This window comes from Trichoplusia ni, chromosome 2 (assembly GCF_003590095.1).
Source record: "Trichoplusia ni isolate ovarian cell line Hi5 chromosome 2, tn1, whole genome shotgun sequence".
NCBI classification, from domain to species: domain Eukaryota; kingdom Metazoa; phylum Arthropoda; class Insecta; order Lepidoptera; family Noctuidae; genus Trichoplusia; species Trichoplusia ni.
Genome location: NC_039479.1, coordinates 20,332,374 through 20,358,061, shown reverse-complemented (window position 1 = coordinate 20,358,061; position 25,688 = coordinate 20,332,374). Strand labels below are relative to the sequence as shown.

The window sequence follows — 25,688 nt, the reverse complement described above, 5'->3', positions numbered from 1 at the left end:
TTCCGCATACAATTTAGCTAAATATTTTTTTAAAATTCGTCAAAATCACAGTACAGACAGGCGGTCATAATTGAATTTTGTTAGTAGACGTTACTAGTATTTGTATCTTCTGTTTAAGCCTTTATCGGAGCAAATAGAGCCTGAATGTGTGAGCTAGTTTGCAATGAGTTCCCTATTTACAATGTTAATAGGTTTTCACACCTGTCTTTTTTGTAAAAGGTTATGTAAGGCTGTATTTGTAGAAAATAGGATTCGATTTAGTTTTTGCAGGTCTTTAGGTATGTGTAAAGGCTGCGAGAAAGAAAATATTTCTATACTTTTTTTAGGTTTTAAATTCTATTTACGTTTTGAAAAATAAATTCTAAGAAATAAAGTTATTAGTCCTAAACAAGGTTATTTTTTCTCCACTGCCGTGTTTGGTAATAAACAAATTACTACAAACCAAAAAAAATGTGATACAGAAAAAATGATTACATGCTTGAAGACCAAATTATCTTATTCTAAGAATTGACTGATTTTCTCGAAGGAAATTGTTTCCTTTCCCGGGCAGAAGTTGTATCTACGGATCTATTTAAAATACGTAGGTATAAAATAGGCACGTAATACACATTCCAACTGTTCTCAGGAACTATTATCTCGTAACATGTGATGGAAATGCGTCCAAAGTCATACGTTATTTAGTCATGACATCATTCCTATTTCAGTATTCAAATTTCTACATGTTCGTAGATGCGCTACGTCTGTAGCGGGATTGCTACGCCGTAGCATTCTGCTACGACTTCCAACATGATTGCGTTAGAGGTTACGTTGAATTGTGAAGCAAAAACAACGTTACGAGTCTAACGTGTGGACTTGAAATTGTGCATGTGTCTTCTCAAGCTGTTTTTTTTAAAGGAGGCAGATATTTAGGTCTCTACAGTTTTTGTGTATTACGCAAAAAAATAGTCTGGAATATTTTATAAGGACTATTTTTGCATAAGTTCTCATTTCACTTCATGCTATGCTATATATTCATAACGGTTGATACATCACTACCTACTATTCATTCCCAAAGAACTTTTATAAAATTAATTTTATCTGCAAAAATATTATTTAATAACAGTTTGATTAATCGACGATGGAAACGCTTAAAATTGATCGACGACTCGCCCAGTCAATGGTTGCAAGATAAATAGCTGGGTAGAGCAAGCATTTGAATAGAATAAACAATAAATACTTATTCATCACCAACAAGAATATTTTCATGCCATCTGAATGAATGAATGAATACCATTTCCTTATCAATCGACGATCATTCTTCGTCGAAACGTCTTTCACGCCTTCCTCAATAGAATATCCTCAACATTATAATATTTCCAACTACACCAAAGCCTACTGACACTAAGATTAAACACCGACTTACAGTTTGATTAATCGACGATGGAAACGCTTAAAATTGATCGACGACTCGCCCAGTCAATGGTTGCAAGATAAATAGCTGGGTAGAGCAAGCATTGAATGCGTAACAAATGGTTATATCGTTTTGGCCGTCTCCCGTGATGTGGGACAACCGTTTTGTGCCTCCGACCTGCATCACAAGCACAATGCCTTAGATATCGACCTTCCTTCAGACGTATTATACTGTTCATTGATGAGACTCCTTGGATTATAATTTTTAGTATAAAATTGTATTTTTTTGCAAGTCGTGCTTTGATATGAGATTTTGAAGGCTTTTTTGTAAGCTTTGGCACATGTGTGTTAATTTCAGAAAAAAAAGGTGAGCATAAAGCTCATAATACTTTTTCCTTTTTTATTGACAGTGTTTAGTATCTTGGAAATCGCCTTTATCAAAATAAGCTGCTAGTGGAATAGTTTTGCATTGTCCAATTTTTGTTTCTTAGAAATTAGAAAGAGTTCGAAATAATCCTTATCTTCCATTGTCTACTCAGCTAGTTATTTTGGTGATATTTTGGACGCAAACACTGTTTATTAGCCTTCTTTTATTTTTCATTACTCACCAAAATACTCCACAACTCCTGCTCTCGTGACGTCATCTTATCATACCATACCTCGTGGTTCCAAAGTTGTCACGAACCTATGTACGTAAATGCAGTATGTTCATTTTACTTCCAAGAATTTTAATACATTTCAACAACATATAAATTACATAGTCGATGTAACAGTTTGAGGAAGTGAGTCTCGATGCCCTCTGGCGTTAGAACTATCATATCACCTCTAACACGTGTAATGCTCGTTATTATCAATGTTTATTCACCTGACGCTACTGCAAATGCTCCAGGCCTTAGAGTGCTTTGATTGTTTTAATAAAATCAATATAATGTTGCCCTGACATTTAGCAGTAGATCAAAGAAATGTTTGCATAGACACTGTTGAGTAAAAGACAAGTTCTGGAATATCTATTTCATTATTCAATGCCTTTCTCAATCATCACACTTATTTTAAAGATAGAATATTTACATGATGATACCTAAACTTTTCTGCCTCAGACTTACATTTGCCTCCTAGTTTGTCACATTGCCCACTCGTCTCATGATTTAAGATCTTTAAGTAGAAGTTTAAGCATCTTAACGCCATGCCTGTCACTTTCTTACGACAAAAGAAGGCACTACAAAAAATTGTGCAGGATGATCTTCTCAGTAAATTGCGTTTTTTTTTAATGTTGCACTGAAAAGGAATTTGATTAATTTGATTGGATAAAAAGTCGAAACTCGCTTCACTGCGCCACGTCTGGCAGTGAGAATACCACCCTAAGTTTTTTTCATCGAGAGCGTTTATAAGTAACTAGCTGTTGCCAGTGGCTTCGCCCACTAGAAATCAAACACATTTCTATGTAGTTATAACCAATTTGCTTACCAAGCTTCGTCTAAATCCGCATAGTGACTTTTATGCAAAGGAATGACATTAAATTAATCAATTCATACTTACAAACTCTTGCTTTTATAATATTCATAGGATGGTGACCATATAGGTTTTTATAAGTTTATTTATTTAATGAAACACAAAACAAAATTTTCGACATTTTATTGAGTCACATGTATTAAAAAAACTGCTCGTTCAACTTGATTCATTTTGATAACGTTTAACTTATATCGTGCTGTTTACATTAATTTTATTATATTCCTTACAATGAGCAAATTTTATTGTTTACCTTTTATACAAATACAACCAGCCCGAGAAAGATTACATAGATTTAAATAAAGAAAATCTTTTTTTATTAATTTAATTTAATAAAGTAAATTTTGCTATTTTTATTACAATTGTCTAATTTTGATACGTTTGTTTTTAATTATGTTGTTCTCATAATATGACTGGCTTAAAAGTCAAATTGAGCGAACTTTTTCCACCGGTTTTTCATGGTATTTCTTTGATTTTAATAACTACTTTTGGTTTTAACTCGAAGTTCCAATTTTTGCCTCAATTTAATGTCGGAATAAATTAGATACAAGATTGTTTACCCTTTCAAATAGTTTATTACATTACCTGTTATTTTCATTTGCAAAAAAAACATAATGAACAAAGCAGTATAGTTTCAAGCTCAATTTTGTATAAGTTTTCTTTTAAAAACTTTATTTCTAAATCTGAAATTCTTTTTGAATTATTAAAGAAAAGTTTTCAAACAAAACTGTAAAGGTACTTTGTAAACAAAAGATGAAGATTATTCCGGTATTTACTTAAGAAAAGAATAAAAAGGGGCGAGTGTTGAGATGACGGATAGTAGGGATGAATGAAAGAAAAATACGTTTTCTTCTCCCCTAAATGAGTTCTGAGTTTGAAAAGAGGATAATTAAGCTTGATTTGAAAGATACGAGAAGTCGTGTTGTTTGCTCTACATTGCGCTTTGCGTTGCTTTGGAATTACAATTGAATGGTTATTGACACGCAATGGAACACAAGACTATTGATGGTCTTTCACTATTGATGGTCTTTTTGCAAAGTCTTTTTGTAAGCACTATTAAAGATGATCTACATTTTACGCTCGATACTTGACTTTTAAATTTTTAATTAAAAACGGTTTTAGACTGTTTCAGGCAGCATCAAAAAACTTTTTTCCCATGTAAAAAAATATAAATACTTGGCAAATAAATAACTTAGATTTAAATATAAATTATATTATTAACATACAATTTTATTAACACTAGATACATTTCCTCGAAAATAAAATGGACTGGTTAATTTAATTTATTACATTGAATCAAATATTATTATATCGTTGACACTTATGACGTTAACTTTTTACATTTAACTGTAATAATTACATTTAAATCGTCTATTAGTGCATTGCGAAAAGAAATTCCTTATGTGAAAGATGAAACACAACTTTTATTCATATATTTACAATACTTAACCATCTTAAATTATCTAGAATAGCTTAGAGCCTTCTGTCATTTCTCTTAAAGAGTATTTAACTAACATAATCTTTAGAACAAGTCATATAATTATTTTTCTAATAATCTTTTACTTAATAATTGTTCATCAGTCATTGTCTTAATTTTATAACTGCTAGAACGCATTACTGTTTTTTACAAAATGATATTGAAATTTTAACAATAGACGTTTTAGTAGTTCTTTACGCTTTCAGGGACCTATCAAGTCTTAGAGCAAGTGAACCTTTTCTGTCTCTCGTTGGAAGCTTGATACACGATGTAGCGTACAGTAAATTTTCTTACATCTGCAGGAAATCTACTTTAAGATATGGTAGAGCCTCAAGGTTGCATTAGAAAATGAATGCATGAAATGAATAATTTTATACGCAGCTTTCTTGATGGGCAGCCAACAATGGTGTTCTTGTCGTGACGATCTCTCGATGTGATCTCATTGTCCCATTAATCATGCCTCTACCGGAATCATTCTGTGAACAAATCAATTTTAATTAATACCTAATACAGCATCATTAAGAGATATAAATCGGTTGGTTGTAAACTGAATTTGTTATCATAAATAGTTTAGTCGGTCTCGTTGATGGATGTGACTTACTATTTGTATTAAAATTTTGGCATCAAAAACTGATAAATACATAGAAATAAAACATACGTAAGAATTCAAATGGTTCGATTGTCACCCATAACATATATTTGTGCAATGAGGTACTATTTATCGGATGGGATGATCTGATGGTTATAAATATGCATAAAGATAGGATAAAGTATGTTTATCAGCTGTCTGGTTGCTATAATACTCTGCCTGTTATGGGACCAAGTGAAAGTGTAGAAGTGAAAAACTCAATTTTATTAACACCTAAATACCTTTCTCATTTGAGTAATTGCCAGTATTAAATGATGTTTTAATAATACTTCGTAAAACTAAAACACATACCAATATATTTATATGATAACCGAAGTTGAACCGTTAACATCAGTCAGCTAATACTTCAAACCCTTGCCGAAACTTCTCCAATAAATGCTAAATTATTGCTGCAATTATTTAGTCCGTACCTACATCGCTAACGAAAATGAAATACGAACATTCAATTGGTCTAGGTTAGTCCGCTTAAGCGCTGTATGCCTCACAGTGCTAAAGTGCCTATGCAAAATTATTTCGACGCTTATTCAGCGCTTTGAGTGATGCTTTTCTATTGAATGTTAATGGTCGTTCAATTGCTTTACTATCAGAATGTTTGATGCTGTTTGGAATGCGATCTGTGTTAAATATATTATTTGTAGATAGATGGACGATAAAGCCCGTTTATCACAAACAGGCTTTAATCCTAAAATCTTCAAACATAATTGTGCTGATATGCTATAGAATTTACTTGTAACAGAACAATTAACAGCTCGCTGGAATGTTCTAGTCCTTCCACAAACCAAATATAATGTCGATGTTTTGCAAAAGCGCGGACTACGAGAAGATATTTGATATTTTGGTTCGGCGAGGTTTGATATTTCAACAAACACAATGAAATGTTATTGGTAAAACATTGCCTTGAATATTAGCACGACTCTACATCACAAGAAAACGCTCTAGTTCATCACAGTCGAATATTATGATATTTAGAAACAAATAAGCTCTTAAATTACTAAAGAGGTTTTAATCTACGCCGTATATTTAAAGAATGAAACAATATTTCTCTTTGACATACTCGTAATTTCAAAAGATAAATTTCATTAATAACAATTAAATATTAAATGAGAGTTGACTTTAATGTCCTGCATTAATGTTGTTCGCCTATCCAGTGCCGGTGTTAATAAAAATAATTAAGCAAATTATACAACCGGTGAAAGTGCGAGTCCGAATAGCAATGACAAGGGCTCCGTAACAATTTCTATAAAAAATGATGGATTTGCGGCTACAGAATATCTAACGGCATCAAAATTGTCTATTTTATTAAAGTTTCATGAATCAGTCTTTTGACAGACGGACTGACAACGCACTCTTACTAAAATGCTAACGTGTTACCCTTGTCACGGAACATAAAAATACAGTACTGGATTCCGCAGCAAAAGTTCATAAAGTCTGTTGTTCAAGCTGGGTTTCCGATCTGTGATAGCAAACATGTTATTTCTATTTAATACTGAGGAATAAGTACAGCAACAACAATACTAACTATCGTGTTATTATATTTCTGATCACTTGTCTCAACATTTGATATTGTGATATAGTAAAATAGAGTGTGAGCGTCAGATAGAGTCGTTCAATTAAAATACAGGACTGAGCTGAATTTGGAAATAGAAAGCAATATAACGAAAGGTGCCTCTTCAGTTTTTTTTTATTGTTTTGGTGGCAGTGCTGCACGGGTGAGTGTTTTAAGCAGTACTTGGTAGAATGCTGTCGATGACATAACTCTGAAAAGTTTACGCGGAAAGAAAAATCAACGTGCCAATGCGAACTCAAACGAATACTTAGGAATGAAAATCAAAATTATATGACTGTATGAAATTCATCTTTTTAAATAGAAAAATGTAAGTATAGAGTCCCAACATGCAATTTTTATTTTTCTGGCTTTTTGTACGGAGCTTTCAGTGCTACGAGTCCAACACAGAGTCTAACACATCATCATGCATACCGAAACTGTAGTACAAGTAGCTTGTGTGTCAACATTAGCTAATGTTATGAAAAAAATATAATAAAAACGATAAATCAAACCTACGTTACGAATGCGATGTGTGCGTGAGATAACAATTACGATGTAATCGTGTTAAACAAAACAGCGCTCCAAGTCATAATGTGAACTGTTGGATGAAGAATAATATTAAAAAGCGTGCATAGAAATGTATTTAATGCAGATTTTGTGATGTATGAACAACGTTCTTAAAACCAAATAAAAACACATACTAGTATATACCCAAAATTCTTTCATATCAAAGTAATATTAATAGAGATATAAAAGCTATGAAAACGTACTCTTTTTCACACATGCAATAACCGAACTAAATAATGTTCTTGTAGGCTCAGTAAAACATTATGTTGATACTTCAAACTCCATACATGCAACATGCGAATGCAATGCCACGATTTGAAAAAAAATTACTGCAGTTGTCGAAAAGAGATGATGCTCTGCATTCGTAGTGCACTGCCATGCTTACACACCAACAATAACATTACTTTGTACTGAGCCCTTAGTTTTAAAAAGCTTGGTTAGTATGCTGACCTGCATATCTGTATAATGAGAGTGTGACGATATAGGCGTCACCGGCGTTTGGGTGCGTTGTAAGCTGTGCGCGCTGCCCGAGTTCTTGGGCTGTGCGATGGCGGAGTAGAGCGGCGGGTCCGGCGGCGCCTCCGCTACACCTACGGAGAGATGTTACGAGTTAGTGCATGCGGGTTATTTGTTGTGCTCTTGTTTTTAAAGGTAACCTTAGTTTTGTTCATCTTGGTGGTCTGAATGTTTTTTGTACGGATTTGTTATAGGATCGCTCGATCAATCCCAAAGCTGAAAAGTGCAAAACCGAAGATTTCGAAAGTCACTTATCGTATGTAAATAAATGCATTATATCGATACGAAATTTCCTGGTTTTTATTGGAACTTAGTATCTTCACAGAATTTAGTTTTAGAATTACGACATCATTCTGTTACCACCATAGCATGTGTTGAAATAAGTAGTTGTCCCCACATAATATCAGCTGCAAGAGAAACACTATCCTAAACCTACACATAAAATGTCGGGTAAAAAATATAACGGTAAACAAATTACCGTCAAATATTAGGATAGAGGGTTTAGGTAGAGTGCGTGTGGGCGATGTTCGACGATGGTTCTAGATTTTACTAGAAACTGTTTGGGTCACGTGGGTGCCTTAAATTGTATAGAATTAGGAAATAGGTTTATCGTAGACAGCCGATGTTTTTTTAAAGATCCTAGCGTAGGTCGAAGTGCTTATATTTTAAGACTGTGAATACGTGACCTGTATTATGATGAACTGGCAACTGGTAATATTATTTTTGAATCTTTTGAGAATATGTTGTGTAAATAATATATTATATTGGCGCACTTAAAGGGCAGTTGTTGATGTTTTTGCAACTACTCTTTTGACAAATTATGATATTTTTAGTATAATTACTCTTCTGTAAAAGGTTGTCATTTCGTTTTCGATAACTAGTTCAGCATTTTATATGAAAAGTTGAAACTGCAGTTAAAATACGTAAATTAAAATCAAGATATTGAAAAGTAAAATTCAATGCTTTCGTTGAACGCAAAAACTAATTTAAAGACAAAATCGAAGGCAAAGGCACCTCGCCTCGACAATTGAAATACAATACTATTATAAAACTACAAACACTGCACTCTTAGATCACAGGCCAGTGGTTTGTAGCCTATTGTGGCCTATTGTAGCCTATTGTGTGCCTGTATTAGGTTCGTGCCGAGTTTCTTGGGAACAAAGTTTTATACAAAGTTATTAACGGCCTTTTGTGAAGTAGCGCATTTTGCGCTTGGCGTGCTCGGGACGGGGCGCGTCGTGATTTAAGGCACATTCAATTTTCAAACGTACCTAGTATTTGTAGTTTAAATTTTTTTCTGTTTAAAAACTACGGTATGTTTATATTATGTTTATTATTAACCTTCGACGTGTTGTCGTGTCTTTGTAGCATGGTATCTTATACGGGACTTTCTTACCTATGTTAGATAATAAGCGAAAATCTAAGATAACGTGGCTATAAAACGGCGGTTTATTTATTTTATCATAACTTCCTCAATATAGGTTATAAAATAGCTTGACAAGTAGAACATTTAAACTACAATGACATATTTCAAATCAAAGTGTATCAAAGGTAATTTTAATGTTGAGATTTTTATTTCCATCTTCCCAGCTCCCTTAACTTTTCCTATTAATTTACTTTCAAATTCAGGTGTTTGGTGTTGTTATAATGATTTATGCAGCCTTACAAACGGTAAATTGATTTGTCAAACCAATTTAATATGATATTTAGGTATGTAAGAGCCGGTGAATGTAAATAACATATCTGTCGACCTATATCTTCTTGACATAAAATTTTGTTATAACAAACAATAAAACTAGGTCTAAACTACGTCTTATATAAAAATTCTGAAGAACTAAAACAAATCTTCTATCAAAATATACCTCAATTTATAATCACTATTACTAAGTAAATAACAACATCTTTGTAAAACAAAAGATGAAATTAGAGAAACACTCACAAATTTGATGAAACAAAACGCAAATTAATGAAGACGAACCATCTGCAGTGTCGCAACATCGCTCAGACAGAATTAATCATAGCTTATAATAAATCAAGGCTGTTAGCATAACCATAAGACATTGAGGTTATATTATTAAAAAGTATTTTTTATACTAACTTACGTGATGATTCATACTTAAATGATACAATTAATTCACGCGTTTTTACTGTCAATTTTCGACTTGCAACTTATGATGGACTTTTTGGTCCGGTTGGGGCCGAAACTAGTCAGGCGATTCCGATAAATACGTGAAATGAAACCGTTGTATCGTTTAAGTATTATGCAGTATTGTTAATGGTAGAGTTTATCTTTATGTGATACCAAAACTTAATTCCTGGAACTGGTTAGGATTAGTGTCCAGGGCGAGAGAATTACTAATTCATATAAATGTGGTACTCGATTAAGTGTTAATTTTAGGCACAAGATGTCTTTGTGAGTCACAATTGGTCAGTTTTTCAAGTAAACATAAATTATTAAGTAAAGAAATTCAAATTCTTGGTGACTGATGCGTATATAATAGCTCAGACATTCGCAGGTTTTAGAATGTCTGAGGTTTGATTTTTTTCATTAAATTATATTATAATTAATTAATATTATCCGTAACGTTTTGCAGCGTTTTCTGCGTATTCAATTATAAACAAAGATTGTCAGATTATCGGAATTGATCAGCAATAATAATCGAAATTTTGCCACCAAAATGTTAAAGTACATTTTTAAGGTTGTAATAATACAGCCTAAATAATATTTGCACACAATACACTCCAAATGAATTATTCCAAAGGTGTTGTTTTTGTTTTTATTGTTTTATATTTGGAAAACGTTAACTCTGCTATTTAACAAGATTCTAATTCTGCTATTTGCTATTTACCTTTACAAACAGATTTTAATCCCTTGAATAACATTCACATATGTCGGTCACGCAATATTTTATCGTCTCTACACGATCTATTCGTCTGCGTAAACAACAATCAAACTTAGACAAAACAAACTATTAAAGATAACTTTAATTCAAAATAGTTGTTGCCCGCGGGTTCGAACTCTACAAATTGAAAATGATCTTACAGGAACATCAAATTGAGATAAAAACTATCCTAAATGTTAATCCTGATTATAAACCATCAGTGTACCAAGTTTCGTCTAAATCCGTTCAGTGGTTTTTGCGTTAATCAGGAACAAACATCAATACACCCATGAAAAGAAACTCTCGTGTTAATTTTATTAATAGGATAGGATCATCCTTATTTTTATTTCCATTTTTTCCTACCCTTTTCAATACACGTTATAAATACTCTATATACGTGTGTATCTACGAAAGTCATCAGCACAAACCTACAATTACTGTTACGTGTGATTGAAATTCAATTTCAGTCACCACATTTAATCTGCATGAGTGAATCGATGATGTCATGTTTTTTTATTATTTTATGACTGTTGAAGTTTATGTCGTGTGTCCGTGGGCATTTTTTTGCGTAACCGTTGTAATGTGTAATGGCTAGCACGTTTAGGTCTTCGTGTTTAACAGCCTGTAGTTATATTTCTACGAGCGCTAACGCTCACGAATAGATCAAATGTATTGGAATGAAAAAATACGTCACTTGTTGAAAACGAATGTCATTTTTGTATTTTATGTCTTCATTTATTTTGTTAGGCATGTAGGATTAAGTTGATCCTCTAGCATGGCTTTTTTTACAAAAGTCCTTTTTAATCTTTCAGATTCTAAGTTTCTTTTTTTTATCTAGCACTCTGTGTTATTACTGAGCGAAGGGCTCTCCCATTTTTTTCCATGATTCACCATCCTGGGCACACAGAGATTCAGCCCACGCGGTTATAATTTAGATCGTTCTAACCGCTTCCTTGGCCGCCCACGGCGGTGCCGTCTATCTGCTGTTTCTCTTAAGCATATAATGGACATTTTTTTTAAGTTCTGAAGATTGTCGGTTTCCACAATAACCAGTTTCGTTAACAACTGTTACAGCAAGACGATCAAAATATTAATTTAAGCTCTAAATTTCATAGATAAAAAATCTAATATAAGCAAACTGAAAACAGTCAAAAAAAGTAAACAATAATCACCAACTAATTGCTAACAGTCAGTTATTTAATGATTTTGCTTCCGTAGTCGACATTTTGCCATGCCTAAATGCAAGTCTATTTTCAGCTTACAACCCATCACCTGTGGTCTACCTTTAAGTAATTTGCAAGGTTAATGAACCACAGAGATACCGCTAATGTTACAGCTATGACTGACAGGCCAAAACCAGACTGATGTGTTATTCGAAATTTCGTATTCAATCTATTTTGATAAGTTGATGAATAAAGGCGATAGAAGTCGTTTGTTTTTGGATAGGTTCAGTCAAAAATCTAATGAAGGCGAATCCTAATTTAAAAGGTTGGTACCTAAAGGGTAAAACGGACCGTCTGTTTATTTCGGGCTGTATCTCATGAACGGTAATAGGCACATACTGACAAAAAAACATAAAGCATGTATGTGCGTAACATGTATCACAAAAAAAAATCAAGGTAGCTACAAAAACCCTTGGTAAATCGCAAACAGAGGGACTAATTAAATTGTTTGGTGGATAACTCTCAATGTTGCAAATTCAATACGTACTTGACAGTTTTTATTCGCATATCTAATACGGCAACGTACAAAACATTAAGGTCCCGGCTCATAAACAGATAAACACGCTCATAATAAGTAACATTCCCAAGAAGACAATTACATTTCCATTTTCAGGTAAAATAGCGGTGCTTTCTCATCCGAAGATCCTGACTTACAAATATTACAAGACAAAAACAAAAGAAAATGGAATTGCCTTGCCACAGATTTGCTTAGTGAGAATTCTTGCAGCATGCATTTTGCAAGATACATTGTCGGGGTGATAGTGTCATTAAATTTTCTCGTAACAACGAATTTACACAGTGGACGCATTTGTCAGAACGAATCGTGGTTTTCTTTAGCAAGACTGCAGATGGTACCGGTGTTTTTCTTTACAGTTGTGTTGTTAGATAATTTTTAATTGGAATATCTTTATATTTATGTATAACTAGCTGTTGCCCGCGACTTCGTCCCCGTGGGTAGACTATATAAGTTATGTATTATACCTGCCCTGTTTTTTTTCACATTTTCCATTGTATCTTCGCTCCTATTAGTCGCAGCGTGATGGTTTATAGCCTAAAGCCTTCCTCGATGAATGGTCTATTCAACACAAAAATAATTTTTCAATTTGGATCAGTAGTTCCTGCGATTAGCGCGTTCAAACAAACAAACAAACTCTTCAGCTTTATATATTAGTATAGATAATTTGATTTAACTGTACTGTAACTGAAGTCTGCTAAATATCTGAATAAATTTGAATGATATTTGAAATTTAATTTTGTTATTTTTTCATAATTAAATAATAAGTCTATTTCTAATGTCGCATGACCTCCGTCTCCGTCTTTTTGTTTTATGATGTTTATTGTGTCTACTACAAAATTCTGCCATTTGTTTACTTAAACTTCACTGACTCATACAAACACCAAAAAAGGAACATAAAACAACTTTATAGTTAGATCCTCTCTCAAGCTATAAAAAATTTAAAGTGCATAAAACGGAACACCAAACGAGAGTCAACTCGAAGAATGCGGATAACGGCTGTCAACGTCGAAAAACAAAATAAAAAAAAGTACGAAGCGAACGTTTTGCAACTGCACAACGAAACTAGAAAAAAAAACTTTCGTAATCTCGACATAACTCGTGAAACTCTTCAACTAATTTATTTACCAACTCGCTGTCGAAGTAACGTTTCTCTTAATAAAAATAGAAAACATAAGCTGGCTTTAATACATTTAGACGAGAAATAAAAACTGTACAGCGGATAGTTAGTTCAGCTAATAAGTAAACTTCAGAAGTGGGTGATGGTGGAATGGCGTTATTAATTGTTTCACAATTTCTCAAAAGCAGAAATTGCTCAATTATTGTTGTATTTCTAATTTGCAGTACGTTGTTTCGATACGTGACACGAATGGAAATATAATAAGCATTTGTGGGCTCTAAAATTATTCTAGTTATACATGAGTGTTCTTTGAACATATGATTTGAATGTTGAATTAAAAACGTATTCAGGTTAATAAGTATAAGGCTGCAGTCGTGAAAAAACTCTACATTGGTAGGATTTTTGTGAGTGTGTCTGTCATGGCGTCATAACTCTCAAACGGGGGAACCCATTTTGTTTTCTTTTTTGTTTGAAAACTGTTTTAGTATTCTGGACTATATTTGATGAATGTCGGTCAATGATGGCAACTTATTACCAACTTTATTAAGTCGACTGCCATTATTAACCGCTTCTTCTATCTGCGGATCTTTCAATGCGCATTTCTTATGAAAAAACCTCATCCTTATATCGTTTTGTTATGATGTATTTTTTTTTATATTGTATGTGTGGGATGATAAAATAAAAGAAATAAGTCAATGCAACACAAAACCACAATGTATGTCAATTGACAAATCCCCAAGTCAAGAGTTTCAGATTTTTTTTAATATTTTTATTGTAGCTTTTCTTTCGTTAGATTATATAATCTAATACCACCTCATGGGCTCTGGATTTGAGCACAGATTACCTAACACGTACTTACTTAACTGAATGTTTAAGTTTCCACATCATTTTGCAGCACGCATACTAACGTAGTTAACTAACTTCAGTTAACGTTTACTCGGTGTAGTGTTAGTTTTTAATTAATGACTGACCATATACATTTTACAAGTTTTTATTTTTTTTAATTTTGTTATTTTAATATTTTAATATTTTTTATGCGATAGTTTTGTGTTAACAGTGTTCTGTAGAAACTAGCTGTTTCTCACGGCTTCGTCCGCCTGGATGTCGGTTATAGCTGCGTAATAAATAGCCTCCTTTAACACAGTTGGGTTAAAGGAAATTTTGTGAAATGAAAGATGTAAGCTACCTGAAAATTTCATCGCAATCGGTTGTGCCACATAACACCGTCACATACTTTAGCTTTCTTTTTTTTATGATATTTATACAATTAGAAGTTTGTTACTTTTGACACTACTGAGCGCGTTTTGATCATATAAATAGTAACCTGAAGTATAAATAGTAACAATAATTTATTTTTATTTCGACATAAAAGTTTAAATCTAAAATGACATGGGCACTACTTAATTTTAAAGACAGATGATTTTTTTAATATTTATGCTACGGTTAACCATGCTTATGTTTTATAGACTTTAAAATGTCTCTAAATTTGATATGTTGAATGATGGCATTTACTTACTAAGTACAAATAGTTACAAAACATTCTATAACAATATAATCACGCTATAACTCCTCGAAGAGACAGGCAGAGCTTTAACAATTCTGCAGTAACACAAAATTTCCCCAGACACTACTCCCATAATAGTTTAAATTCTTAGCAGGATCATAAACAACAGTCGTATGTAGTAGCAAGCTGTAAATCTCAAAGTATGGAGTTATACGGAGTAATCTAGTTAATTTATTCTTTCCGTTGTGTTGGCAATTAATTCGTTGGATATTTATTATCAAGACTGCACGTTAATGTTAGCACGTTATTCATCAACTTGTTTCCTATGTGTTAATTATTTACACTTTTGTTTCTTACTCAGCGATCGGTGTTTTGTTACGTAATTTTCTTGTGGAATTTTCTGCTAGCGGTTTTGAGGGGAATTTCTCTTTGATTATAAGTACGTTTAAGGTTCTTAACATCACAAATTATGTGCCAAGTTAGAAGTAATTACAAGCAATTTTGAACATGTTTGATTAATGTGATAAGTGTGTGAATTACTGTGATGTTGTTTTGGGGTTGTTATTGCAAAGTTAGTTATTTTGTTTTGATATGAGTCGTATGTGATAAGTATACATGAATTTGGCTTATGTTACAGTTATTTAAATATTAAAAAGTCATCCAAGACACTATGTCTCTTAGACGCTTAGACGGGAGAAAAAAGTAGAAGATTTCACAAATACAAATACTATGTAATTTTTTATATCACTATTGATAGCTGATAAATTCTCATTTTTTCTCGATATGAAAAGCAACCTTTACCCTGCAGTAGCCAATTTGTAAGTCAATATTATATTTGCATCAATTTAACGTCTTCCGTTTGCTTTTTACTTGAACTACTAGTAAGTTAACAGTGTTTTTCCGCACTTCAGAAATCCAAAGAGTATTGATGATTACTTTAATTTGAATTCAGTTGCAAGCCCTACATTTCTATAAAAACGGCTTAAACCGATCTTCGACAAGAGCGGGCGAGGCGGCGTTAAGCTCCACTTTAATTAAAACGTTACAATTTTAAATGTTTCGTAACACCGCGTCGAAATGGTGCTTCGTGTTCGCTATTCTAATTAGTACAAAATGTATTTTGTTAAGATCATCTGCGGTACAAAATTGGATAGCATTTGCTATAATCCTTTGAATGAAAAGTCCTTTTTTCTGGTCTATGTATAAATTTTGGTCCTTTGGACCTACCTGAATGATAAAATTATCAACTAAAACGTTCTTAAAAATAAAGAGTCTAGATTTTCATACTACATTGAATTTGTATTTCAAAGCGGAAAAAATATCACAGGCTTTAATTGATAAAGTTAAATCACTGTAGCTCAAAATGTTCAAGAAGCGCATGCATATAATAATATGAAAATAAAAATAATTGACTTTTAAATATTAAATTATTATGAAGTTAACAAGTTTGTTATTATTCGTTATTATGGTAACTGAGAAGTCATCATGTCATCGATAAGTTAATAAAATTTATTAAATACAAAAAAATACACTCTTATACGTTATTTAATTACACTTTTTATTAATGAAAAATATACCTGCAATAGTGGACCTAATGCCTGAATATTAAGAGTAATTTTCTAACAACCACATTTTGATGAATTAATTTTCAGAGATAGGTGCATTGGAAGAATGTGTATAAATATAATTATTTACCTTTACTTAACGGGATGAGATCTGGATTCTTATCATCAGCGGTTTGCGGAGAATTCCGTTTCTGTACAATCACCTTCTGATTCTTAAGAGTTGGAAGCGTCACTGCAAAAAAAGAAACAGTATTAAAAGAAAATATTTAGCATAACTAAATTCACTTTGTATCGTCGATCTATTGATAGTGGAATAAATTTGAAGGTCCTAAGGATAAGTAAACTTAAAAGGGAACAGAATTTACTTTTTCAATGTTTTTCAGCAACTGTATTAAATAACGCTCAAATGTCTATGAAAAATGTACATGAGACTTTTTCTCAGCCTTCAATATCAGCATGGCAATTTAACTGACTAACTGACAAATATTACCGAGAATTATTAAATGATGTAACAGTTTACTCACGCGTATTTATCGGGGTAGCCCGACTAGTTTCGGACCCAACCGGAGTCCTTAATCATGAGCAGACGCGGCGGGATCGCGAGTCGAAGATGCGCGGCCGCTGACGTCAGTTCGACTCGCGATCCCGCCGCGTCTGCTCATGATTAAGGACTCCGGTTGGGTCCGAAACTAGTCGGGCTACCCCGATAAATACGCGTGAGTAAACCGTTACATCATTTAATAATGAATCAGTCTCACAATAGTTATTATAAAAATATTACCGAGAAGTCCATGAACATAGGTATTGATATATATGTACATATTATCATACAATGATCAATATTATGGAATGATTCAGTGTCAACGGTGCAAGGGAACTTCACGAAGGTTTCTGGGATGTCCTAATGTTTCTCTTAGCTGTCAAAGACTTTAAAGGTATTGATGCTTCCTTATGGCCACTTTATATTTACCTAGTATGACAATACTTTCGTGTTAACCACTGAGGCAAATACTTTTAGTTTGGTTATTATGGTTGTGGTTTGGCTTGGTTTTAAGGTATGTAAATGCTATAACATTAATAAAAACCAAAGAAAATTTTATAAACATCATCATCGGCTACCGAACAAGATTATTGTATTTTTAGTGCTAAGTTTGGCTTTATTTACTAGACTAATATTGCTAATAAAGCATTAATACGTGCATAATAACATCAATTAATATTAATGTTTATGAATAACTGTCGTATCATTAAAATCAATGAGCACCTAATGGAGTTTCAGTCTTTATTGCCTATAATCTGACCTATATTATTCGCGCGTGAATTTATGCTTTAATATTATGTTCAAATATTTGTTAATTATTTGAGAGGAGCTCGTCGGCTAAGCTATAACCGCATAGGTGATTCGATCACAGGTTAAGCTATGCTTGACGCGGTCGGTCCGTAGATGGGTGACCATCTTTGTCATAACGAGTTCCTCCGTGTTTCGGAAGGCACGTTAAATTATGGGTCCCGGCTGTTATTCCTACATCTTTGACAGTCGTTACAGGTAGTCAGAAGCTTGAAAAAGTCTGACAGCCAGTCTAACCAAGGGGTATCGTGTTGCCCAGGTAACTGGGTTAAGGAGGTCAGATAGGCAGTCGCTCCTTGTAAAACACTGGTACTTAGCTGAAACCGGTTGGACTGGTAGCCGACCCCAACATAGTTGGGAAAAGGCTAGGCCGATGATGAAAAAAAATTGTTAATTGTTCGGCTTAAAGAAAAAAAAAAGTTTTTATTCGTTTTTTAATAGATATTTAGACGTGAAAACTTCTTGTATCCATAATGTTTAAAACGAGAGTTGTTTGTTTTGTAAATGGTTTTGAAGTTTAAGTTTATTTCCGTGACGAAATTTCTAAAACTACAAAATAATGTGTGAGCCATAAATATTTGCTTTATATTTGGAGTGTTTTTTTGTGTGTTAGATTTAAATATTAATGAAATTTAATTTCTGTGAATTAAATGTTTTTTTTTTGCGAAGAAGTATTAAAATGTTATTTAATATTTTCCGTATTACAAATTACAACATAACAAATTTGCTCCCGAGGAACTTATTTATCAACTTATGATTCTAGTTTGACGTTATCGATGTCAAGGTTGTAAGTATGTCTAGACTCTGGGAAAGGACATATTTTTAGAAATTCTGCTATATTTGTTAAGGTTAGGATCATTTAACATCAGTTTAATATATTTGCACATATCCATTATATATTTTTTTTTTAACTTTTTAACGGATTACACAATTTTTTATAGTCGAATACCCTATTACCGAACTTCGAACCATTATATAAGATATACCAACCTTCGTAATCCCGTGACCTATGTCGTATCCTGGTGGCAATGAGGGCGAGGCACAGGATCAGCGCAACTGTCAGCGCCGCGCCCAGGAACACGCCGACTGCCCAGTTCACTTCCCACGCCTCTTGAGGTTCTATGAAATTATTTCTAGTTAAGTTTCTATTGATTTTATCGGACTATGTAAGACTGGGCCTCTGAATACTGATGACAAATAGCAAGATCTTCACACCACTTTCGCCTCGGACGGCCGAAGGAGTATATAGTGTAATTTTGTAGCAGTATGTACCACCAAAACAGCATAATAAAACTAGCAAAAATTTTCGGGATTTTCAAAATCTAGAAATAGCCGGGTCAAAAAAGATGGGGGCAGATGAGCTTTGCGTACAAGACTAAGTATTAAAATATTTAATAAAATTATTTAAACCTTTTTTTTAAACGACCTTTCAACTTATTTCTATAATCCTTGTATCGCGTAGGCGTTACAAACATTCAAATATCTTGCACCAAGACCTTGTGTTTATGTCATGTAACGTTTTAAATATGCCAGTTCAACACCCTAAATAAATAAAAAAAAAAAAATTTGATTTAGTTATAAATACTCACCAGTCCTCGGCGACAATCTCAAAGCAGTTTCTACAGTAAAAGTAACATGTTCTGATCTTCCTCTAGCGTTAGCCGCGTACACTATAATTCTAAGCTGTCTACTGGCTCCAAGTCTTCTCAGGTTCCAGAGCGCTCCACCATTACTGGCGTTCACGACGAGACCCTCCGCTGCCCACACTTCTACCACGTACACGCAGTGGAGGCCTCCCTCGTAACCTACGAAAAAAAAGACAGTTAGCATCTGATCCCAAAATAACAGAAGGAGACCGAAATATAAACCGCATATTCTTTTATGCGGATTATAAAGGTGATTTTCTTAACAAGTATGCAAAAACCAGACATCATAAATTAATCTAGATATTGCTAATATCCATTTTCAAAAACCCGTTTTTTTTCTGGCCTCTTTTTAAGAAACTTTAAGGGGCATTCAATCATTACCGCTACTGACTTCTATTGAATTCAATATCAGTTAGTTGAAGACCAAAAAGTGCCAAATGTAATCATCACATCAGCCCAAAATGAAATAAGAACAACATATTCAGCCAATTACATCAAATCCCCGCAAAAAAATATCCCACAAAAAGTGAAACATTCTCGAATATTTAAATAAATTCATATATAAAGAGTACATTTACTGACAAGTGTTGCTTGTCGACTAGCCCACTTGAAGTAATAACATGTGAGGTTTAAAGTTCTCAGGAAGTGGTGTCAGCTTGCCCGCAGCGACGCTTCCAATTTCTGTCCGACTGTACGACGCCAAAATATGGTGAATTTATTCAAGCATTAAGGGTTGAAAGAATTTTTAAGTACAGCTGGTTAATTTGTTATGTCGCGGTATTGTAACTTATGAGTATTATGGTTTATCTTGGTAGTATAAATACGGTCAAAAAAGCTACCATGTTTGGTTATATCGACCAAAAACTTTTCAGTTCGAGACATAATAGCCACAAAAAGTGATGATATTTTATTACTAAGTCACAATAGAAATCCAATAGGATCTATAACTCCATCTTTGTTTGCGAAAAAATTTTAAGTTTATTTTTAGTTCGTGCTGTCAACGCGCATTCAACTGGTCGACTAAAATGCATTTCCTAAAAATACGGTAGTTTTTTAAAAACTAACACAGATGGCGCTGTTTTATCAACTGATCTACGGTCTACAATTTTGAAGAAATTAATACAGAAACCAACTAACCTAACTTCAAGGATATCATGATCTGTATTATTATACTTAGGTAATTACAATTAGTTGCCGGCTCGTTAGCCTGTTAATGGTTTAAGTGCTTGACTGATACCTGACTCTTGGTCAAGAGAGCTCAAGTATATTAGACAATTACCTGTAATAATCGTTTTGTTATAATAATAAATGCTTTAAGTGTGTGAAATAAAAACTTGTTCATTGTTTTTGAAATTTGGCAATCGGTTCGGTTTTTTTTAATATTGAAAGGGAAATCATTAAAAAACTTAACTTCTCAGTCATTTATTATATAAGACTCATACGACTGTACAAAATTCACACGAAATTAAAATGTAAAATCAATTTCAACTGTATTTCAAAACAGTAGAGTTCATTTTTGTTCATTGTTATCCCGTAACTCGCCGATGCCAAATTAATTTTCAGTTGCATGACAGTAATCTCATTTGCTTTAACGTCAATTGATGAGAACAAAAGAAAATACACAAAATTTAACATAATAATTGAAAATGTTATTTCAAAGTGCGCAATAAATAATTTACAATTTACTCTAAACATCATTGACATCTAAAATAGTTCAAATAATTATAACATGGCATTTAATTAAATCAAGATACAGTGGAAACGTGTAAATCATGATTCAAATCAATAATGTTATGTTTTTTTTTAATTAATTGTATTTTATCTTTTGATTGACTTACCACTTCTGCTCTTACAGTAGTTGTATGAACATGGAAAATTGTTGAACGATCTTTAAATAATACATAAGAAAATATATACATTTCAACTATCGCCTATTTGCATATACACTATACAAAGGGAATCTTTCGTTAAGAGAACAATAATTTAAACCATAAAAAACGGCAAGTGCAGGTTACACTTGAGCAAGGAGGATTTTGTACCATTGTCTATAAAAAAACATCACGCCTTTTTGGGGTTTGACTGTTTTACTGGGTGTCCCCGGACGGACAAAAAAGTGGCAATTTGTATTCTAGATGCGGTTATTTCTATTATAACCGATATTTTACGTTACACGCTGTGTATGTGTAAAAGTAAAAGCCTAAACTACGAAAAACCTCAGGATTTTTCAATAAAGTTACTAACCCTTCGTACTAAAAATAGAAGCCCAAAAAAGTAATTTACCGACTCGTTTTGTGGTATCCTTAGATTTCCCGGTAAAACCTAATAATCCAGTATTCACGGTTTCAGCATGTATTCCTGCTTATAGAGATCAATTTTCCGTTAGACAACGTAGCCATTTAATTGCTGTGGGCAAATTACGAATTAATCACTCGAAATTACTTCGGGGATTAGGTTTATTTGAGAAGCTTGCGTTCAAATTTCGTCGTCATAGAAACGAACACATTTCGTATTATACTAAGTAAATGTTTGTTGCACATTTACAGCTTTGAAAACGTATTAATTATGAAACATACATGCTATTATCATGACTTTCTTCTTGTACTAATTTTACTATTTAATATAAAACTGCCTATCCTAGCGACTGCCTGCGAGAACTATGCTATCATCGATTTTCAAACCTCTAATCGTATAACTCAAATGCATGGAAATGACAGCTCATTTGACATTTTCGGCAAGTCACGTGCGAGGCCTGTCTTTTTAATACATTTAAGTAATTCAATCAGCCTTCTTTGTCAAAACATCACTCGTTTAAACAGGTTCGTATTTGACTCAAGTACATTAAATGCCAAGTAACAGGTAATACTTGTTAAAATACGGAGAATGCTAATTAAAAGTACTGCAGTACTTTAACCTAAAATTACCCCTTTTTGGCGCAGGTGCCGCGTGTGAAGTAGTGAAGTGCACTCGAGATGTGTTTGCCCTCGTGTCGTGTCTTCTTTTGTTTTACCATACACCTCTCACTAACCTAAGGTCATAGTATATTACACAATCAAGCTTCAGCACCGCAAGGGAACGACGTTGCCAAATTTTATGGAACAACGTGCACAGTGCAATCTAAAACGAGTTTCGATTTTTTTTTGTTTTATACTTTGACGATAACTTTGCTCATTACGTTTAAGGATAATTACGAAACTCTGTTATTAAGATTTTGCTGTCAGTTCGTCGGTTCGTCTGTCACCAGACTGTGTGCCATGAACCGTGATGTCCAAATGGATAAATGTTTCACAAATTATGTTTTTCTGTTGCCTCCACATATAAAATAAAAATTTGATTTAAAATTGAAAATAAGTAAATGTTTTATTGCAAAACTGTATGCCGATAATACTATTATTATATTCGATCATATAAGAGGAACATGATTCATCATCAATTATTAATAAACATCCAATTATTATCCAGCAACGTTAACGACAAACTTCAACACATTCTCAATTATATAGTTTCATACTAGCTTAAGACTTAAGTAATCTTCGTGACGTCAAATAAGCTTCTGCTTGCTTAAGTAGACAAGTTATACGAGTAAGTACGTATGTGCACTGCGGTATTACCCTGCAACTTGGATCGCCGGCTAAAATTCTGTCTTAATTAAGAAATGGGGAAGTAATTATAGTTTGTTTAATTATGGTCGGAAAGTAACAGATGTTTATTTCCTTAATGTAGTTTGATTAACCTTTGAATTTGGAGATTATTCTTGCTTTTGTATAAAAACCCAAATGTAATAAATAAAAATTATCGTGTGTCGGTGAACGTTATTGAAATCCTTCGAAACGGCTTGGATGTTTCTCATGAACATCTGGAAATTGGGTTGGTGTGAGAATCGGACCACATCTACCTTTCATACCTGGGGGTATGAAAGGTTATTTTCATAGAACTCACGCTTTCTGGGACAGCTTGTCTCGTATATATAGATATTTTACTTTATGCCATGTTTTTGAATTGATAAAGTAAATACTGCTGATATATTTTCTGGATAAAGATTTCATTTTTATATACACAAAAAAGAAAGTTTTTATTTGCCATGATAACTAAGTATTCGTTTTAATTTTTTTAACTGAATCGTACTTTACTTGAATATGGTATAGAAGTAATGTGCGACTCAACAACCTATGAAAACTAAACCAATCTCGTAATTTTATAAAATATCGATTTGGGTAAAATGCAAAATATCCTGAAAGAATTAGACGAAGACCAGAGATATTTTAATGGATTCCAAGCAAATGTCCGCTTCTAAAAGTTACAATGGAACAGTCCGTCATTTATCACTGCCCAACCCCACCCTATTTGTGTAAAAGATTTTAAGGTATTCCGAAATGTTCCGAATAATGGATTAATGAAGTTTGAATATCGAGAGGAGTTTGTTACTAAGTTTTCGCCGCATTAGGGTGATGGTACACTTGAACGTTCGCTTGTAACAGAATTACGAGCCGCTCGCTAAGATGCTCTTGTAGGTTTTTACTACGATGCAATCGACGTACAAAATTAATAAAAAAATTATACTAGTTCATTTTTACTCCCATTACTAGCAAAATCTGGAGGAAATGCTTTAGTTTCACTACCATCATGTAATTTTTTTCTCTTGTTTTTTTTCAATGTTTCATTTTTTTTTCAATTGTACAAGGTAAATAAATGGACCCAAATTATATTTGGTAAAGCTTTTTTTTAAATAAATTGATTAACAACTGTTCGTGCTGCAGTATGAGAGGTCTATGTTTTTTTGGAAAGTGTGTCCTTGAATTTTTTTCCATTTGGTTTGTAAACAGAAATGGTATTTCACATAATTACTGGGATTTTAAGACACGTTCCATACAATAATCTAAAGAAGATTGCAATCTCAGCGTGATACGTGGTAATAAGACAAACAACATTAGAAAAATAATAAAATGAAGTTATAAATTCTAGAGCAGTAAAAATCGCAGCTGTTAAATTCCAATCCATTCGTTCGTTCCGTAGATATTCATTTCATTCCTTATGGCTATGATATATGAGATCTGTGATAATCCGTATTTTAAATGCAAACTAGTTCCGTCTGTCAACCTATATGTATACTACTGATGATTGAACTCCAAGCAAATAACTACCTTTTCGCAAAATGGTAAACGCGAGCGAAGACACGTGCGAAAACGATGGCAAGTACATAACATAATTATGTATGTTAAAAGTGGATTCCGGATACCTTGATAGAGCAGTATTTTTAAGAGGTAATCATTAATTTATTCATTTTTATAACACCCATGCATATGCATGTAATCGTTACAATCATATGATTATAACGATCACAGTAATCAATAAGGTTGGTTTATGTCTAGTTCAAGGAATCACCCGACCAAGTCTGGCGAACTATTGTATAAATATGGATCAGTATAACGAAAGTCAATAACAAAAAAAAAACAAGTTGACAACCTACACTTTTGTTATACTAGCAACCGTTCTCAACAAACTAATAATTATGCCATATTCCAAATCAATAGACAAATCCATCTATAGAGAACCGCCATAAGAATTCGGAAAATCAGTAAGCAAACTTACCTGGCAAACAGAGCAGATCTAAAGAGTCATCAGTCAAGTTATACACAGTGCAGTTGGTCGGGGGGTCGGGCCGTGTAGCCGGTAACAACGTGTAGACACAAGGCGTCACTTGCTGCCCGGCGAGGTTTGTAGCTTTGCAGGCTAGCGTGCCGTAGTCCACGTCAGAAACAGGCGTGTATGTCAGGAGGGACTTGCCTTCCTTAGCTTCTACTGTGAATCGATCCTGTGGGGGAAAATGGATATTATTTTATCTGGTTTTTGGTAAAGGAGGTTTTGTTATTTAAATACAAATTTACGTATGTAATGTGAATGCAAAGTTATTTTTAGCACATATTTTTAATGATTTAAGTTTCCTTTTTAAAAACACATACTTTTTCACTATTATCTGGTTGGGTACTCAAATAATAGTTAAGAAGTATTTATTAAGATAAGGGTGAACGAGGCAAATGGTGAAAATTTGGAACGCTGTAATTAGGGACCGTTATGGAATTCGATTTTCTAAAACACTTTTGCCTGGTAACATAATAAAGTAAATTTGCAAATCTAATCAATAATTTACTTCAAGAAAGAACTTCGCATACTCCACATTATATTATAACCAATCCAATATATAATATTTCTCGGTCAAACGACGTCGTAGATTCAACCGC

At 33.3% G+C, this 25,688-nt stretch overlaps 1 protein-coding gene across 2 annotated transcripts in view; it reads right to left on the bottom strand.

Moving 5' to 3' along the window:
- Positions 1-4,139: 4,139 nt before the first annotated feature.
- Positions 4,140-25,688, bottom strand: part of LOC113508590 (nephrin-like) — a 126,619-nt gene continuing 105,070 nt past the window's right edge. The window contains exons 11-16 of one of the 2 annotated variants that reach the window (XM_026891713.1): positions 25,039-25,261; positions 19,396-19,611; positions 18,797-18,925; positions 16,589-16,690; positions 7,585-7,724; positions 4,140-4,848 (exon numbers count right to left, since the gene is read on the bottom strand). In XM_026891713.1, coding sequence (XP_026747514.1) covers positions 4,744-4,848; positions 7,585-7,724; positions 16,589-16,690; positions 18,797-18,925; positions 19,396-19,611; positions 25,039-25,261 — 915 coding nt within the window. In that variant the 3' untranslated portion in view covers positions 4,140-4,743. The remainder of the gene's footprint in view (positions 4,849-7,584; positions 7,725-16,588; positions 16,691-18,796; positions 18,926-19,395; positions 19,612-25,038; positions 25,262-25,688) is intronic. The other variant, XM_026891715.1, reaches the window with a different exon arrangement.